At 41.2% G+C, this 15832-nt stretch overlaps 1 protein-coding gene across 4 annotated transcripts; it reads right to left on the bottom strand.

Annotated features, from left to right (window-relative positions):
* Nucleotides 1–28: 28 nt before the first annotated feature.
* Nucleotides 29–14873, bottom strand: slc38a10 (solute carrier family 38 member 10). 4 transcript variants are annotated; one of them, XM_029135358.3, is made up of 18 exons: nt 14692–14873; nt 14257–14518; nt 13960–14077; nt 13582–13627; nt 13237–13330; nt 12897–13040; nt 10476–10600; nt 7786–7888; nt 7338–7520; nt 6877–6988; nt 5079–5185; nt 4854–4986; nt 3688–3855; nt 3229–3606; nt 3037–3111; nt 2633–2653; nt 2178–2318; nt 29–2078 (listed from the first exon to the last, which is right to left on the bottom strand). In XM_029135358.3, the coding sequence occupies exons 2-18, from the start codon at nt 14344–14346 to the stop codon at nt 967–969; spliced, it is 3150 nt and encodes a 1049-aa protein (XP_028991191.1). In that variant the 5' UTR covers nt 14347–14518; nt 14692–14873; the 3' UTR covers nt 29–966. The 4 variants fall into 4 exon arrangements, with proteins under 4 accessions (XP_028991191.1, XP_028991190.1, XP_028991193.1 ...); XM_029135357.3 differs by lacking the exon at nt 10476–10600 and adding an exon at nt 11287–11411 and having other exon boundaries at nt 14692–14872; XM_029135360.3 differs by lacking the exons at nt 2633–2653; nt 10476–10600 and adding an exon at nt 11287–11411 and having other exon boundaries at nt 14692–14872.
* Nucleotides 14874–15832: the final 959 nt, after the last annotated feature.

Below are 15832 nucleotides of genomic sequence, written 5' to 3'. Positions count from 1 at the left end.
GTCTTTAAAAAAACCTAAACTATAAAAATTACATTAAACTACTGTATTTATTTACTTTCAACCAGATGAACACAAATACAAAACACAGAAAAATATTCTTTTATAAAGCAAAGGTCCAACATGTGTGGATGAGTTAGCAGATGGAGGTATTGGCAACACTATAAACATAAGACAGTAATGTACAAACTTGACATTACTGTTTGACCACAATTTGCAAAACTGACAAGTTTTGTTTCAATAAATTACTACTGCAGCATATGGATTGAAAGGCACTAATACATCCACAAGGAAGAGATGTGAAAGATGGACTGAGTATTAACTGGTTCAGCCTCAGCTATACAGTTTATCAGTCTACACTGTACTGTACTCATAGCTCCAGCCCGAGTTTGACTTTCATTAGAAAATCCAATAAACATTTTTTAAAAGGGTCTAAACCTACATTACATTCAACATTTGCTAGATGCAGGTTCCACCAGATACAATATTTACATCTTTAAGTAACAGATTAACACACAAACATAACACAGCATAAACAAATTCTATTGACTAATTATTATTATAGATTGAGGTATTTGTAGGTAGAGCCCACTAAGCTGTTAAATGAAAAAAAGAAAAAAAACTTAAGGAGAATTCAATACATACGTTACATATTTGGTCTGTCTAGACATAGAAAGATTTTTGCATAGAATAATATACATTGCAACAGTAAACATCAAAAGACACCCACATAGAAATAAATTATTATTTACATACAGGTTGCACTTTAATAAACACTTGTGAGATTGTGTTTCTGAAGTATTCTAAAGTGCAGAATACAACGTGTCAAAGAGAAATATTCCTCTTAGTCCATATATTTATGAAGGCATCAGGGAATGTAAGGCAGTATTCCACAGTATAAGGAGGCTGGAAAGATGTAAAGTATGTTTGAAGTTGATGTCCAATCTCTTGGTGTGGGTGTGTGATGTGTTATTGTTCTTCTTGATCCTCTGAGGCCTGTTTTATCTGCCGTGAATGAACCATTGCTCCTGCCAGTAGCTGTCCCTCCAGGGCCGCATGTAGGTCTGAACCCCCAAGCTCCAGCAGGGGCTCCAACCCATGAACCCCCCTGGACCCCCCGGTCACCTCAGGGGGGCCTTCTGCTGCTCCGGGTCCCAATGCCCTGCGTTTCCTCTTTAGATCCATTCCCCCCTGGTCCCTGACCTTTTCTTGGGAACCCTGGGGGTGAGGCCGGGCTTTGACGGCACCGTCTTCCACACCTACTCTGGGGTCTGCCTGGGCAGCAACTTTCTCTTTGAGGTCTCGTCCTCCCTTCTTCAAAGCTCCATCGTCTTCCTTCTCAGCCCCCTGTGCAGCTTCTCTAGCGTTTTTGACCCCTTCCAGCTGGGCCAGCCTCTCTCGAGCCTCCTCTATCTCTGCCTCTTCCCTTGCTCTCGCCTGAATTTCATCGTCTATGTGCTGGATCTCCTGCTGGTTTTTCTCTAGTGCCTCTCTCCTCTCTAGTTGTCCTTTCTCCACTCTTGCCTGCACTTCTTTTTTCATCCTCTCCTTCTCTAATTCCAGTTCCTTTGACAGCTTTTCCTGTCTCTCTCTCTCCAGCCGTTCTTTTTCCAGTTTTGCCTGTACTTCTTTTTTTATCTTTTCTTTGTCTATCTCCTCATTTTTTTCCTTTACTTCCTTCTCAAGCTGTTCTTTTTCTAGTCTTAGCTGAACATTTCTTTCTGTTTGTTTCTTATCTTTTCCCTCATTTACGTGACTTTCTTTATCTACCTGTTCATTTTGAGGTTCTTTCTTACCCAGAGGCACTCCCCTTGCACCCAGCTCATTCTGTTTATGAGATTCTGCTGCTGGTGGAGCATCATCTTTGTTCACAGCAACATTAGCCTCAGGAGTCTTATCCCTGGCCTGGACTTGATTCTGGGCTTGAGGCTCTACCACTCCACCTAACAGAGCTCTAGCTTCACTTCCTTCCTTGGGCTGATTTAGGTCAGAGGGTAAACCAGGATCTTTATTAGCTCCATCATCTACCCCCTCCACAAGTTCTGGGACGCCTTTCTCTACTCCACCTTCAGCAGCAGCCCCTTGAAGTTATACAAACATTGTTACAATTTGAAATGAAACATGATCACCTCTGTGCTCTTAATCAAGTGTGTGAAACATTATGTAACGTTGTTACGTACCGGCAGGTTGTTTCTGGTGAATTTCTTTGTGTTGCTCTTCTATGACAGCCAGGAGTTTTTCCTGCTGGTCTAGAAGTCTTTTCTGTTGCTCTTGTTGCTCCTTAATCACTTGCAGTAGCACAGCGTGGTCAAGTTGCCCCTCTGCATAAAGACCCAAAAAAGTGAATGAAAATGGGTCAAAAGCCACACAGAAAAATTTGCATTAGTTGGGAATGTGTGAGAAGTTTAATTACACTGAGCCAGTAACTATGTAGGACAGAAACAAACAGACATGCATTCAGTCAAACCCATAGCTCTAGGTTGTAGCCTAAACATAAACTGAAATAAGCAGCTGTAGCAAACAAGCTACATTAGAAGAGGAAGCAATGCTTACTACTCAAATGTAAATATCTATCAATGCACTGCAAACAGCAGAATTTTAAGACAAAGCAGAAAAAGCAAGAGAAGGTTCATACCTGCAACCAGCTTTTTTATCACTGTGAATCAGGTGAAAAAAGAAGGAAAGAAAGAAATAGAGGTAAAGATGGAGAAGAACGCAGGCAAAAGTAAAAATCTGAAAAGTAGCTGAAAGTACCCAGGTCAACACCTCTTTGCTTCACACCTTGTGTATGTTAAACATCACAGTAAGCAAGAGCAGATCACATAATACAGTACAGTAAAATGAGAATAAGAGTCAAAGGTAAGAGGTATAAACAGCATGCAGCACGGTGCAGCAAAAACCTAAATAAGCTAATTGAAGTAAAAAAGACACTCATTGATCTTTTACAGTCTATGATCAAATGTTTGTTCTAGTTCCCACATTTTAAGCCGAGAAGATTATACATTGTGTCTGTCGGAGTAGAAATGTGTAAGCATTTACCTTCCATTTTCTCATCTGTGTCTGCAGCTTGAGCGTCTTCTGCAGCAGGACGATGCTCTCCATCTGGTAGTTGAGCTGAAGAATTGCCAAATAAGATAATAATAGGTGCAGTGTTGCACTTTTGCATCTATAACCCTGTATATGTTGCCTTGCGACAGAGTTAGAGTAGAAAGAACAGCAACAAATACTCACGTTTCCCTGCAGCTTCTGGAGCTTTGTCCGGTATCTCTACCTGCACCGCAACGGCCTGCTTGGCATCCTCAGCTACCTTCTCTGCCAGAGGCTCTTTGAGTGAATCAAGCTTCTCTACTTCCTTCAGTGGGGGAGCAGCTCTTTTTTGGTCGACTCTATCTGCCTGGTGATCGATTAGCTGATTGGAAAGGCCTTTGTGTCCATCCAAATTTTCATCCTCTTTCTTCGCAGCTTTCTCCAAACCACGATTTTCATCGTTCCCAGGTTGTTTATTGTCCTCCTCCAGCTCAGCATTGTTCTTTCTATTATCTACCATGACCTTATCGTGAGGGATAGGAGGTTCATGCCGATGGGCCTCTGCCTCTGGCACAACAACACCTGGGTAAACAGATAAAACATTCTGGACTCTAAACACATCCAGCTACAATAAAGATTCTTGCTTTGGTTGAGTTTCCTTACCAGCATCGGGGCGGTCCAACTGCACCTCTTCTTCCTTGTTCTGCTCAGGTACTTCCACTGGTCCTTTAATCTGAGGGACTTCGGCATGATCCTTCACTATAGGCTGTACCACCTCTGCAGGTGGTAGATCAGGTTTCTGTATTTTCTCTTCGTTGTTTGGAAGATTACCTATGAGCAGACATACAAAATTTGAGATCACTTTCATGAAATTAAACAAATTACCGCTACCCTTATTTACTCCATTTTCTCTGATAGCCATATGCAGACCCCTGTTCACTCTGACTGGAAGATCCACTAGATGGCAGCAAATACTGAAGGTGGCAACATTTACATGACTGTTGTTCATTCAGTGTAATGTAATGTAACAGAGATAAGACGGGAACAAAAGTCTTACCAATTAAAATGTAAGATGACAAACAGGAAATGTGCGCATAGGTCAACTACATATTTGGTGTGGAAAATACTGATTTCTTTCCATTAAACAAAAACATATGGATTCAGAAAAATTCTACTGTTTGGCAGATTGGCAAGACCACAAAGAGGAAGTGAAACTAAAAGTCTCTTCCCTCTACAAACCACTATCAACCCTGTCCTTTGCTCAACCAGATACACCTTGCAAGCGATTTATAGCTGCCACAGGAGATATGGGGGAAGGAGGGAGTGCAGACAGTGTATTTTGGGGGGAGGGGTGACAGGAGAAATGAACAGAGGTAGAGGGTTGCTGGAAATTGCTGGAGTTTGAAGGGCATCACTCTCGCTCCATCAATGTCAAGCACTCAGCCTCACTCTCAGATATTATCAAGAGGTTATCTCCTCAGCCTGGCTGTCTGTCTACCAGTCACTCTGTCTGTCTGCATCTTTTCTTCTCACTAAGATGAAAGGAACCCTCTCTTTCGCTGTGGCTTTGTGTTTTTGTTTTAATCTCTCTCTTGCTGCTGGCTTTGATTCTCTTTCTGTTGCTCTTCTAGGGCGCTGCAGTTTATGACTTTGAAAACAAAACAAGAAATAAACATGACTCATGTGCCATTGCCATTTGAATTTATTTTAATTCTAAGCAACACTGCTGTGCTGTTGAATCTCCAGTGCTAGTGACAATGGCTTTGCTCCACTTAGGGAAATGTTTCCATGGTTCATTAGAAAAAACACTTTCATGTCGTGATCCTTACCATTTGGCTCACTTGGCTTGCCAGGAGCTGGAGGAGGATGAATTTGGACCTTGTTGCTGGGGCCACTTGCTGAAATTGAAAGGGTGGTAAAGGTGCTGATCAGCAGAATGCCCAGACCTACGAAAAGCACCAGCTACAGGGAAGAAAGAAAAGAAATAGAAACATTTACTACACACATTTTCACTGAGCAAATGGTCAAGAAAGTGGAAAGTGTGACTATGTAACCTGAGCAACGATGCCATTCTTTTGGATCTTCCTGTAGATGAGAGCAGGACATATGAAGCAGATGAGACTTCCCATTGTGGCTCCAGTCAGACCCAGAATTGTCTCCACTGAAGGCAGAAGGTAAAAACGGATTAAAATACAGATTATCCTGTGCTGTACTGTTCACCATGGAACTGAAACAAAACAATACAAAGAAAGGTATAGAAAGACAAAACTGTAACACATGTTAATGATACAGATAAAATATTAAGAACTACTAAGTTCAACTGTTCTGCTAAAAAGACTCAAAGCAGTTTCAACCCATTGCTCTTCCTCACTAGCTCCATTTACACCTGTCTCTGCCGTTCATAACCACCACCTGCCCAAACCCATGCAGGCCCCCACACATGGAACACTACTCCTGGCAGCAGCAGTCTTGGCCCCACCCCAGTCCCCGCGGACCGGGCTGGCTGGGCGTCTAGCCCGGAAGCTCATCGTTCATCCCGACGATGGACAACATATTGTCTCCCTCAGATTTAGTGTCCATTCTCCCCAGGGTCCTTAACTCCCTTCTACTCAGACTATTAGTCTGATTAGATAATCAGAGTGCTAGCCAAAGAAAGTGTGTGTGTGTGTTTATATGCACGTGCATCAAAACCGTCTAAACAAACATTCACTATATGAAAGATGAATAAAACAGAAGCACTCTCAAAGTTTTACATCTTTGGTTTTTGGGGTCCACTGGGAGAGACACAGAAAGTAGACAGAAAATAGTCTGAGAGAAACAGTACCATTGTGTAGTGTGTGTGTGTGTGTGTGTGTGTGTGTGTGTGTGTGACAGAGAGAGAGAGAGAGAGAGAGAGAGAGAGTGTGTGTAAGAGAGAGAGTGAGAGAGTGACTCTGGGGGAATACAGTGGTTCCAGTCTACCCATCTATTAGGAGATTGTGACAAACCACTGGTTTGTCCCCACTGACAGAGCAGCGGCTCCGGACTGTACGTACATGCGCACGTCAGCATCATCTCCTTCCCCTCAACCACACAACAGGCCTCCTCAGCGCTACATAGCATAACACCTAGAGGAGGCTCCGAGACATGGCATGAACAAAGTGAAGACCGGCCAAAATGTCCTCACTTTGGTAGGAAAACACGTTTTTTGGTTCTCACTTTGATGCAAGTACAAGTACACACGCGATCGGGCTGGCATTTGGACATTCCACTATTTGGTCCCATTCGTTATTTGTGTTGTATTCTTTTGTTAATGTGCCTGGGGATTATTGGGGGAAATATGCGTTACTGATGTTAGATATATTGTATAGTGTTCTACAACGCTCTGGAGAATGGTTCCTCCCATTTGACCCTTAAGAAGCATGGCCAAACTCCATTGTAGGGGAGAGTAGCTTGGTTGGTTGGCAAGAGAAGAGACATTACTTTTTGAGCGGTTTTGGGTTTTGATTTCCACCTTTGACGGCTGTCCTCATCATTCCTTGTTTTTGTTGCACCCGTGGGTTTTAGGATCACCTGTACATACTGCACCTGGTTTTTGCACTGTACTTTTTGGGCTGAATAAACTCACCATCTGCGAGCAAGCCATCATTCCTTTGGTTGTTTTTTCAACGTTGTTCCACGCCTCGACTGAGCAGTCAGAGCTCACTCACCACAGAGATAAAAGTTAGGGTCCTGATTTAAGGACTGTGTTAGAGTGTGACAGTCACTGACTCGTAAAGTTCCATTCACACACATCATAAAGTTTCTCCGGATACCCGGCCCACATGGAGGAACACATGCACCTCAAAGACCTGGAGCTACACACGCACACACCATTGGGGATGAGGATGCCTCCCAACATGGTGCCAAAGACGATGCAGAGGGTGATCATCTTGAAGCGCAGAGGGGGCATGTATCCCCCGGCAGCAAACGTCCCATCTTTCTGCTGTTAGTAAGAGAAGTCAAAAAAGGAAGAAACAAACACTTCAGATAGTGCATTCCATTAATGTGCATAGAAAAACAGAAACAAGACCTTTCACATTTTTTTATTTTGTTAGGCTTGTTTATGTGCTTGCACTAACATCTGATGATAATGTAAACTGATAGACATCACAAGTTAGTTACACAGAAGCTATTTGTAGATGGGTTTACATTGACTGTCAAACTATGACAAGACTGTTCTACCTTTTGTTGGTTCAGTAATAATGAGTTTGTTAAATATGTACCTGGAGCCTATAAACTTCTCTTAGACCAACTACAGTCTATAAACATCTATGGGTTTTATTTGCACCCACCTGCTGCTCAAATAGCATGGTGTTTATGGCCTGGCGGCAAGGCAAGATCATCATGGGAAATCCAAAGGCCACAGACATCATAAAGCCCACACGGATCATCTCCGTCACCAGGTTGGATGGGAAGTTCATCAGCACGTTGCCAGCAATGTTTTCAGTGAAACTCACATAACCAAAAAATCCCACCTAGGAATGAAGTGGAGGGAGCAAAATGCAGTTATATTAATATTGATGAATATTAATTTATTTGTCATCTGATCTGATATCGGATGGAATGTAAAATGTAAAGACTTAAATTCTAGTTTAAATTTCAGATTCTGAGCTGGAACACTGAGACAAAAAAATAGCAAGTGGCAACATTCAGAAACGTTTAGGCTGTTTTGGTGGGCGGGTCTATAAAATCGCAGGCATTTTATCTTCCCATGTAAATGGTGATGGTATTTGTACTCACAGTGATGTAGAAGACGGTGACTACGTTGAGAGCTGAGGTGAAGATGGTGCTCATGCGTTTGACAGATGGCTCGTCCAGGCTGTCGTAGGTTGGCAGAACTTGCCTGGGAGAAACAAATGGCAAAAAACCTTCTATGCGCGCTGCATGACACAAGACCACAGCAGTGCTGATGTTGTACATTCATTTACTGAGCCATATTTTGTTTGCAAATACAGCGATTATATGACAGTCTACTTAGTTAAAATCTGATTCTGGAAATGGCTTTGTAGATTTTCTAAGCAAGCAGCCATATGGAGGCCCATTTGTGCCACGTAATTATCAAATGATGCATCTCTCTTATGTACTTGTCAGCATCCAACATGGACAAGTGATTCTTATTTGCTTTTTCAGAGCCTTAGATTTTTACCTCATTAAAGCAGTCACAGAGAACATATATTAAGATTTAAATTGTATGGAAATTGAATGGATTTTAATATCATTCATGCCAATATATTCATGTAAATATGCCAATACCTTCATTTTATCCTACAAAACATTGTTCAATAATTTGTCCCTGTGAATAAAAGTGAGGCAAAAATTTTCTTTCCTTTTCTCAAGCATTTACCCGCTCAAATCTCGTACACTCAGTCTGTCTGGCTCTGTCTGTGTGTGTATTAAATAAAAACAAAACAAATAAAAAAAAAAAAAAGAATTGAAACGGTTTATCTTGCACAGGAAAGCAGCACAGAATTTTACACACCATTCAATTTTCCATTTGAAACACCTGCATTAAAGGGAGTTGTTTTCCTAATTACAATAAATGGAAGCGATGCCACGGCGAGGAAGGAGCATGTAAAGCTCTGTGCACACAGTGTATGTGTGTGTCTGTGGCACAGACTCAGGGCTGGGGCTGAACTGGAGACTGTCTGTAAACCCCGGTGTCTGTGTCATTCTCAGTTCTGTGATGTAAGAGAGTGCGCTCGGGACCACTGGCACATTAACCACTGAATTTACAGGCTTTCTATGTAACAGGAAGTGCCCGGCCGATTTTAGGGCATTATAAACTTTCCTGGCAGATGCCCTATGCCTGTCTCCTCCCTTTCTTTCTCTCACTTTCATATACATGTGAAAAGCAGAAACAGAGAAGAGAAACAAGTACAAGGGGGAAACCATATATTCTCTGTCTCTAGTTATCCTCCTGCCTGATTCTCTTCCACACACACTGACTTTACAACCAAACACTGTCCCACGGCACTTTTGCTTGATGCTCGTTTAATCCGCAAACCAGTAAATCTTGTCGAGAGATTAAATAAAACTGCATATTGTTGGGGCACCCAATCAATAGACATGACCCAAATAATGTGATATTTGTTTTAAGCCTGTAATTTAACAGAAGAAACATACCAACCTGCCCCTCAATGCGAACAAGGGGAGGTGGGAGTGTGTGCTGCAGATAATATCATTACCGTGGATTGAACACATGTTGACAGTAGCGTCACAGAGGGACAATTTCAGTGGATGTTTGTCTTATGTCCCGCTATTATGAGCTAACTGCTCCTCACTATACTCAGTGTGCAGCCAAAAAACAACAGGGCCAGCTCCCGTCCCATCATAATGATAATGTTAAATAATGTTTTAACTGAAAGTAAACACATTTCATGATTGTAATAAACATCCAATGTGATGAGAGCCGTTTAATCAGACTGTGAATACATCAGTGTGTCTGTAAGATGGCGACAGTCCAATGTGTTGATTAGTGGTTTGGCTTAAGCTGCCTGCCATCTAGCAGAGCGCTTGCCTTGCTCGGCCTGACCACAGGCCAAGAAATCATCCTGCCAAGTATCACTCAGCACTGCTAGTAGGAGCCGACGTACAAAACACACGCACATAAACATACACAGGCTAATATTTTATTCTTCCTCAACGTGCAGACACATCACTTACTAATGAACACACCTATCATATCATAATGCTTTGTGTGATTACACTAATTGTCACATTTTAGTCTCAAGGCTACAATCACCCAATCCTGCTGCATACTTTGGTCCCCCACACAACACACCTATACATACACCACCACCAAACATCTGGCCTCTAATGACCTCATCATAACACCACCACATGCATCCTATTCAAATTTAAGGCTTGCACCGGCAACCCTTTTATATGATACCAAATTCCAGCGTAACAAGCATTTAAGCGAAAGGACAAAAGAAGCAGTGATAGAACAGGCAGTAAGGTGAAATGGAGAAACTAGTGAAATGGTTAATTCAGAGAAACTATAATTAGTCTATGATGGACATGCAGTAGTTTGGTCTGTAACAGAAACCGAACTGAGAAAATGAAAAATCGGTGTGAAACTCTGATGAATACAACATAAATAACATAAATTCCTCCCCTTGCAGCTAAAAGTTCCTCACCAACCACGCCATCTCCAACTCAAAAATACAATGCCACGCTAAACCTCCCTTGTGGCTTGAAGGAATGATGGAATAATGCATGCACTAATCGTGATATTTGCTCAGTTTTAAAATGCAGCAATGAAAGAGTCCATTCATGCTGTCTGTGAGTAGAAATGCCCACATTTTACAAATTACCCAGCACACAACTTTAGGTCTATATTTTGCCCATCGTAAGTCAATAATAGTCTTGCTTGATATTAATTTCACTACATGGTCCTGTGCAGGTGGCGGGGTGGGAGGAGTACTTACGACTGACAGGCGAAGGCCATCCCACAGATGGGGAAACAGCGAAACACACCCTCCCAGCGCACCACATTGACCTGCCCTATCCACCAGCCGCTGAGCAGCCCGTGTTTGAACGAGGACAGCACCATCTGAGGGGAAGGAGGGGGGTGGGGAGTTACAGCCCGAACCAAATGAAGACAAGTGAGGGGAAAGCACGAAGAAGAGGACACGGGCTGCATCCACGCCACTGGCTTACTGGTAGATAATTAAAGTAATGAATGAGGAGGGGGAAAAACAGAAAATAAAGAGAGGTAATAAGGAACCTTATACTGAAGAAAAACCTGAAGAAAAATGTGAATTCTAATGAATAAAATTATCCATAAATTTGATGAAAATGTGACTGATAAAATATATCAATTTAAAAAAAAAACTACCCTACAGGTTTTCAATCAGCATATGATTCCTACTTAATTCTCTTGTATTTGCTTGATAAATTCCCATAGGACAGAACAACCTACCAACCTTTGAAACCCAGAGACAGACAGCTCATCCTGGTGCTGGGTGGTTGAGACACCACCACAGATTGTTACACTCCTCTTCCACCAAACACACACACAAACAAACACTCACAGAGCTGAGATGGCTCAGACCAAACCCGAACTGAAGGTGAAACAAGGGGATGATTTAAGAGGAGCTGGCAGATGGTTGAGGTAGTTGGGGGGGTTAAGGAGTGTAGAAGTTGCAGGCCACACCTGAGGCTTCTTTTACGCTCCACCCCCCTCTGACTGCCCATAAGGTGGTGTTGCTTTGGGGGTGGTTTCTGTGGTTTACTTACGGGTGACAGCAGAAGGTTGTGGCGATAATGGGCAGGCACTGAATGACGCCTTTGAAGCGCCACAGGTGAACCTGCTCCATCCAGGAGCCCGAGATTAGGCCGTAGCGCAGAGACGACAACACTATCTACAGCACCAGCAGCAGAAAGTTCAGCGAGACAGAGGAGAGGCAAAGCAAATGGTGCAGAAGAAGTCGTAAAGTAGGGTGAGGGGGAGGTAGAAGGACAAAAAGGGAAAGCCAAAAAGGCCAAGTAGTGCAATGAGTAGAAGGGAAACAAGGGAACAAGAGAGGGGGAGAAGGAGATACATCATTGTTAGAGGGTTAGGGGTCTGGACTGGGCCAGCCCAGGCTAGGCCTGGATCTAAAGCCAGATACACACCACACAAATGCTCCAGGCTATGCCATGCTATGTAAACACAAGTGACATGGCAAAGAGAGACCGTAAAGAGCATCTTGAAGTCTGTGGAAACAGCACTACAGATCAGTAAAACAGCCACTGAGAAGGTTTGTTTTATATTTAAGAGTAAATAAGCTGAATCACATTAGACAGAAAACTGCTAGACTCAAAATTGCACAAAACATAACTGGAAAATGACACTTGTATAGTAAAGAAATTTTGACAAATAATGACCAACATTGTCTATTTACATTATAATATTAATAATTCCTTTTCCTGTAAACATATACAGTTAGTTGATAGCTAGTTACAATATAACTACATTAAAATGTACCAGAAAACCAAAAAATAAAAAAACACATAACCAACATGTTGATGCCTTTTTATGTTTCTGCACTATTTCCATAACTAAGTAATAAGTTCAGAATACCTGCAATCAGCTGTTGTAGTGTATAATTAATTGGAGGTATTTGTTTCTGCCACAGATTAGGTCTTTTTCATAACAAAGGATACAAATAGAGACAGATAATTCAGTAAAGTTGCAAAGCTTTGTGATTCAGTGTAATGAGCCATTTGACCTCCATTAACTTTGCACTTACACTACTTAAAATGTCTCTAGTGGCCATTTTCCGAGTATTATCCTCTTCCCTGGGGAACGCCTTTGTTTTAGCCTACAAAGAGCAGTGCAGCAGTTGTTTTCTGCCTGATGTGATTTAGTGCAGATTTGCTCTTTAAAACTGAGGGGAGTGAGACGGTATTGTCTTGGGAAGATACACAGTACTACTGTACAATGGTGTGAATTAGAAGGAGTTAGTACAGAATTTAAAAGGTGGTATATAGCTAAACAATACTGAAGTCATAAACAAAATATAAGATTAATGGTCTAAGCTACATGTTACAGATGTATCAACAGTATTTACATATATATTGTTTATTACAATAGACCTACAGCATAGAACACGGTGGCTTGCGAATCATTGTAGTATGTTAAGAAAAGAAATGAGACCTAACTCAAAGAAATGTTCTATATATCTGACTTTAACAAATTAATCAGCCTAAGAAAAACTGTCCTTTGTGGGTATAATTCTTTAGATTGTATTGGTCAAAATATACTTGGACAGTCAGGCTTGAAAGCAAAGCCAACATGTGTTCCATCTAGTGTCGGTTCAGATACATAGTATAAAGTGTAGCTGTTTGTGTGCCAATACGCTCACCGTGAACATGAAAAGGGTGTAGAAGATGAGAGCCATCGCTGAGAAGGACTGAATAGAGGACATCATGTTCCTTTGCAAACTCAAAGGGAGGACAATGACCAAAGAAACTCCAATCAGCAGCAGCACACGAAAACTGCCTGTCATCTTTAGGAAAGATAGAAGAAAGTATAACGTTGTTAACGTTACAAAACTTAAATTATTTCAACTTCAACCTTAACATTTAATGGTTACTACAGATTTGAACTTGTCGAAGAATACTGTCAAGGGAAACCTAAAAAGCAGTCGTTTAAAGTGTATGTTTAAAAATTGATAGTGGCTATAACAAACAAAGATATCAAACCTGTAAACCCAACAGCTGAGCAAAGAAGTTTGAGCCCAAATCAGCAATAACAACATAAAAAGCAATGCAGGTCCCCAACATTAAGCCGATCATACTGCAGGAACAAAGAGAAGAAATAATGGCACAGTTGTTATTACTATTATTGATGATATCAGATTCTTTGTTTTGAGTAACAATACCATAATGTTTATGGTTATTTGTTATTTGTTTTTAATCTCAAATGAATAGATGCCCTACAACAATTCAGTGTAATATCCTGGATAATTATTTGCAGACAATCATGTTATAAAATATTTACAGTATACTTTGTGTTAATTTGTGTTTTCAATAAATAATAAGACTTACCTGGTCTCCACCAGTGTTTTTCCTGGTTTCCCATAAGCATGAAAGGCTGAAAAAAAATGTGAATGTGTGAACAACCAGATGCAAGGGTCCTGAAATATTTCATGTTTTGATAAAACCTAAGCTAAATAAAACCACACATACTATACTAATCTAGAATTTCCAGGGCTAACCAAACATCAATAAAGTACTGGAATTTTTATCATTTTGGCTTGTGATGTGGTTTGTTACACAAAGTTAAAGTTTTAGTAGCAGATTTCTTCACTCTGTATATTAGGCCAAAACTGAAAAGGCAGCAAATAGATGCCATGTGATGTAAAACACAAAAACTAGTCTACAGTCTCATTTATTAATGAAGACGTCCAGACTACTTAAACTCACCCAGTCCAGCGTAGGTCCTTCGCTTGGTGTTGCTGGCTGTGTGGACCAGGAACATGCAAGATTTGTGGGTCATCCAGGAACAGAAGAAGAGCAGTATTGTTCCCAGCACTATGCCACACTGTGAGAGTGCAAACAGCCATTATACATATTCCCATATAGGTGCTGTGAAGTCTGGTATTCTTACTAAAAAGCAAAATAATTATGTGCTAAACTATCCAGGTAATCTTTAAAATATTTATATATAATATACATATAATAACATCATGAAGGAAGGATTGAGGACGACAGGTGACCCACCTGTTTAAAGCAGAAGGGCATCGTGAGCACGCTGACGCCCACGATGCTGTTCACCACGTTCATGATGAGACCCGAGTTAGACGCCGTCATTTCGAAGCGCTCCCCGCGTGGTCCTCCTCATTAAAGAAAACGCAAACAACACAGGCTCTGTCGCACCACAGCAGCGCCGCGGGGGACCCGTCTAATCTCTGGCTCGCGGAGCGGTTCGGTAAAGTTCCGCGTGCGTGGTTCTCGCTTGTCAACCGTTCAGTGACGTGGCGTTCTGGGGATGAACACAGAGACAACAATGTTAAACGCCTGACAAGTATTGACTCATTTGTTATGCATTTTAATGAAATACAAACTGACACATGCTCTAATACATTTTAATAAACACACTATATAATTTATGTTTGCTAGCAAGCTAAATTAACCGTTGGTCGGTCTTAAACTCACCTCTCACTTCTGCGCAGAGAACTGCCTTAATTACGTTATCAGTAAGTTTACCAACATCATTTAGTCGAAGTTGCGTTTTCTTCTGAGTATGAACAATAGGTTTATTCGGTAATAAATGATAATAACAAATCCGACCTGGCTGTTTTTTTCCGAACGCGTATCCAGGAAGTGCAGCTTATAGTCGAGGAGACGAACCAAGACGGAGCTGGTTTCAGGCGGAAAAAATATTTGGCGCCCCCTAGTGGTCGGTTACTGTTGTTGTTTAGTGCCGCAGGTCTAATACGTTACACCCAAACAACTGAAAAACAAGTGGAAGTAAAACATATTCCCTCTAAAAAATTAGCCTAAATGATCCTCTCTGATGTGAGAATGTCACCAGAATCCAGGACAGTCATCAGAAGTCAGAAAGATTAAAGGGATAAAGCACCTTAAAACATGCAACTCAAACTTGGAGTAGTCTGAACAACATTTAATACAAACATATGCAGTCAATAATAATTAATAATAATTAATGTTTGGCTGCACCTTCATTGTTAAAAAATTGAAACTACTTGTGATTGAAGACAAGAAAAGAATGTTCACAATTTAATAACATAATAATTTAAATATGACCCAAAATGAGGTAAATAAAACAATGTTTCTAGTGTGATCATACTGTGTTTATGACAGACTCACATGCCTAATATTTAATAACTTCAAATCCTTATTCTGACCTTTCTCCTGACTTCAAAGCAAAAACCTCCTCCGGGGGAAAAAAGCTCTAGTCTGATGTTGTGAATCACGTTATTTCAATTACACAGAACACAGGGTTTCAACTTGCAGCGCTCCCACTCATTAATGTTTATTGGATGCATTTGAGCTTCGGTGACCCCTGCTGCACCAGTTCACCCTGAAGTGGCTCTTTTCAGTTTCCTCTTAACTTTGTGTTGTCAGACATGAAGCTTCTGTCCTGCCAAAACAGCACGGTGGTGGAACGTAACTAAGGAACCTGTATTTACACAACAACACTGAGGCACTGTTTATTTTGCTTAATAAGATACCATCGCTTCTTGTTCTTGTGTATTTCACAGCTGCAAATTTGAGGTTTTGCATAAAGAAACATGATGATTAAGAAATCTGAAAGAATCCCTTGCTGTATTAA

The sequence above is a fragment of the Betta splendens genome, chromosome 19, assembly GCF_900634795.4.
Source record: "Betta splendens chromosome 19, fBetSpl5.4, whole genome shotgun sequence".
In the NCBI taxonomy this organism is placed as follows: domain Eukaryota; kingdom Metazoa; phylum Chordata; class Actinopteri; order Anabantiformes; family Osphronemidae; genus Betta; species Betta splendens.
The sequence above is the reverse complement of the archived record's forward strand: the minus strand, read 5'-3'. Positions and strand labels throughout refer to the sequence as shown.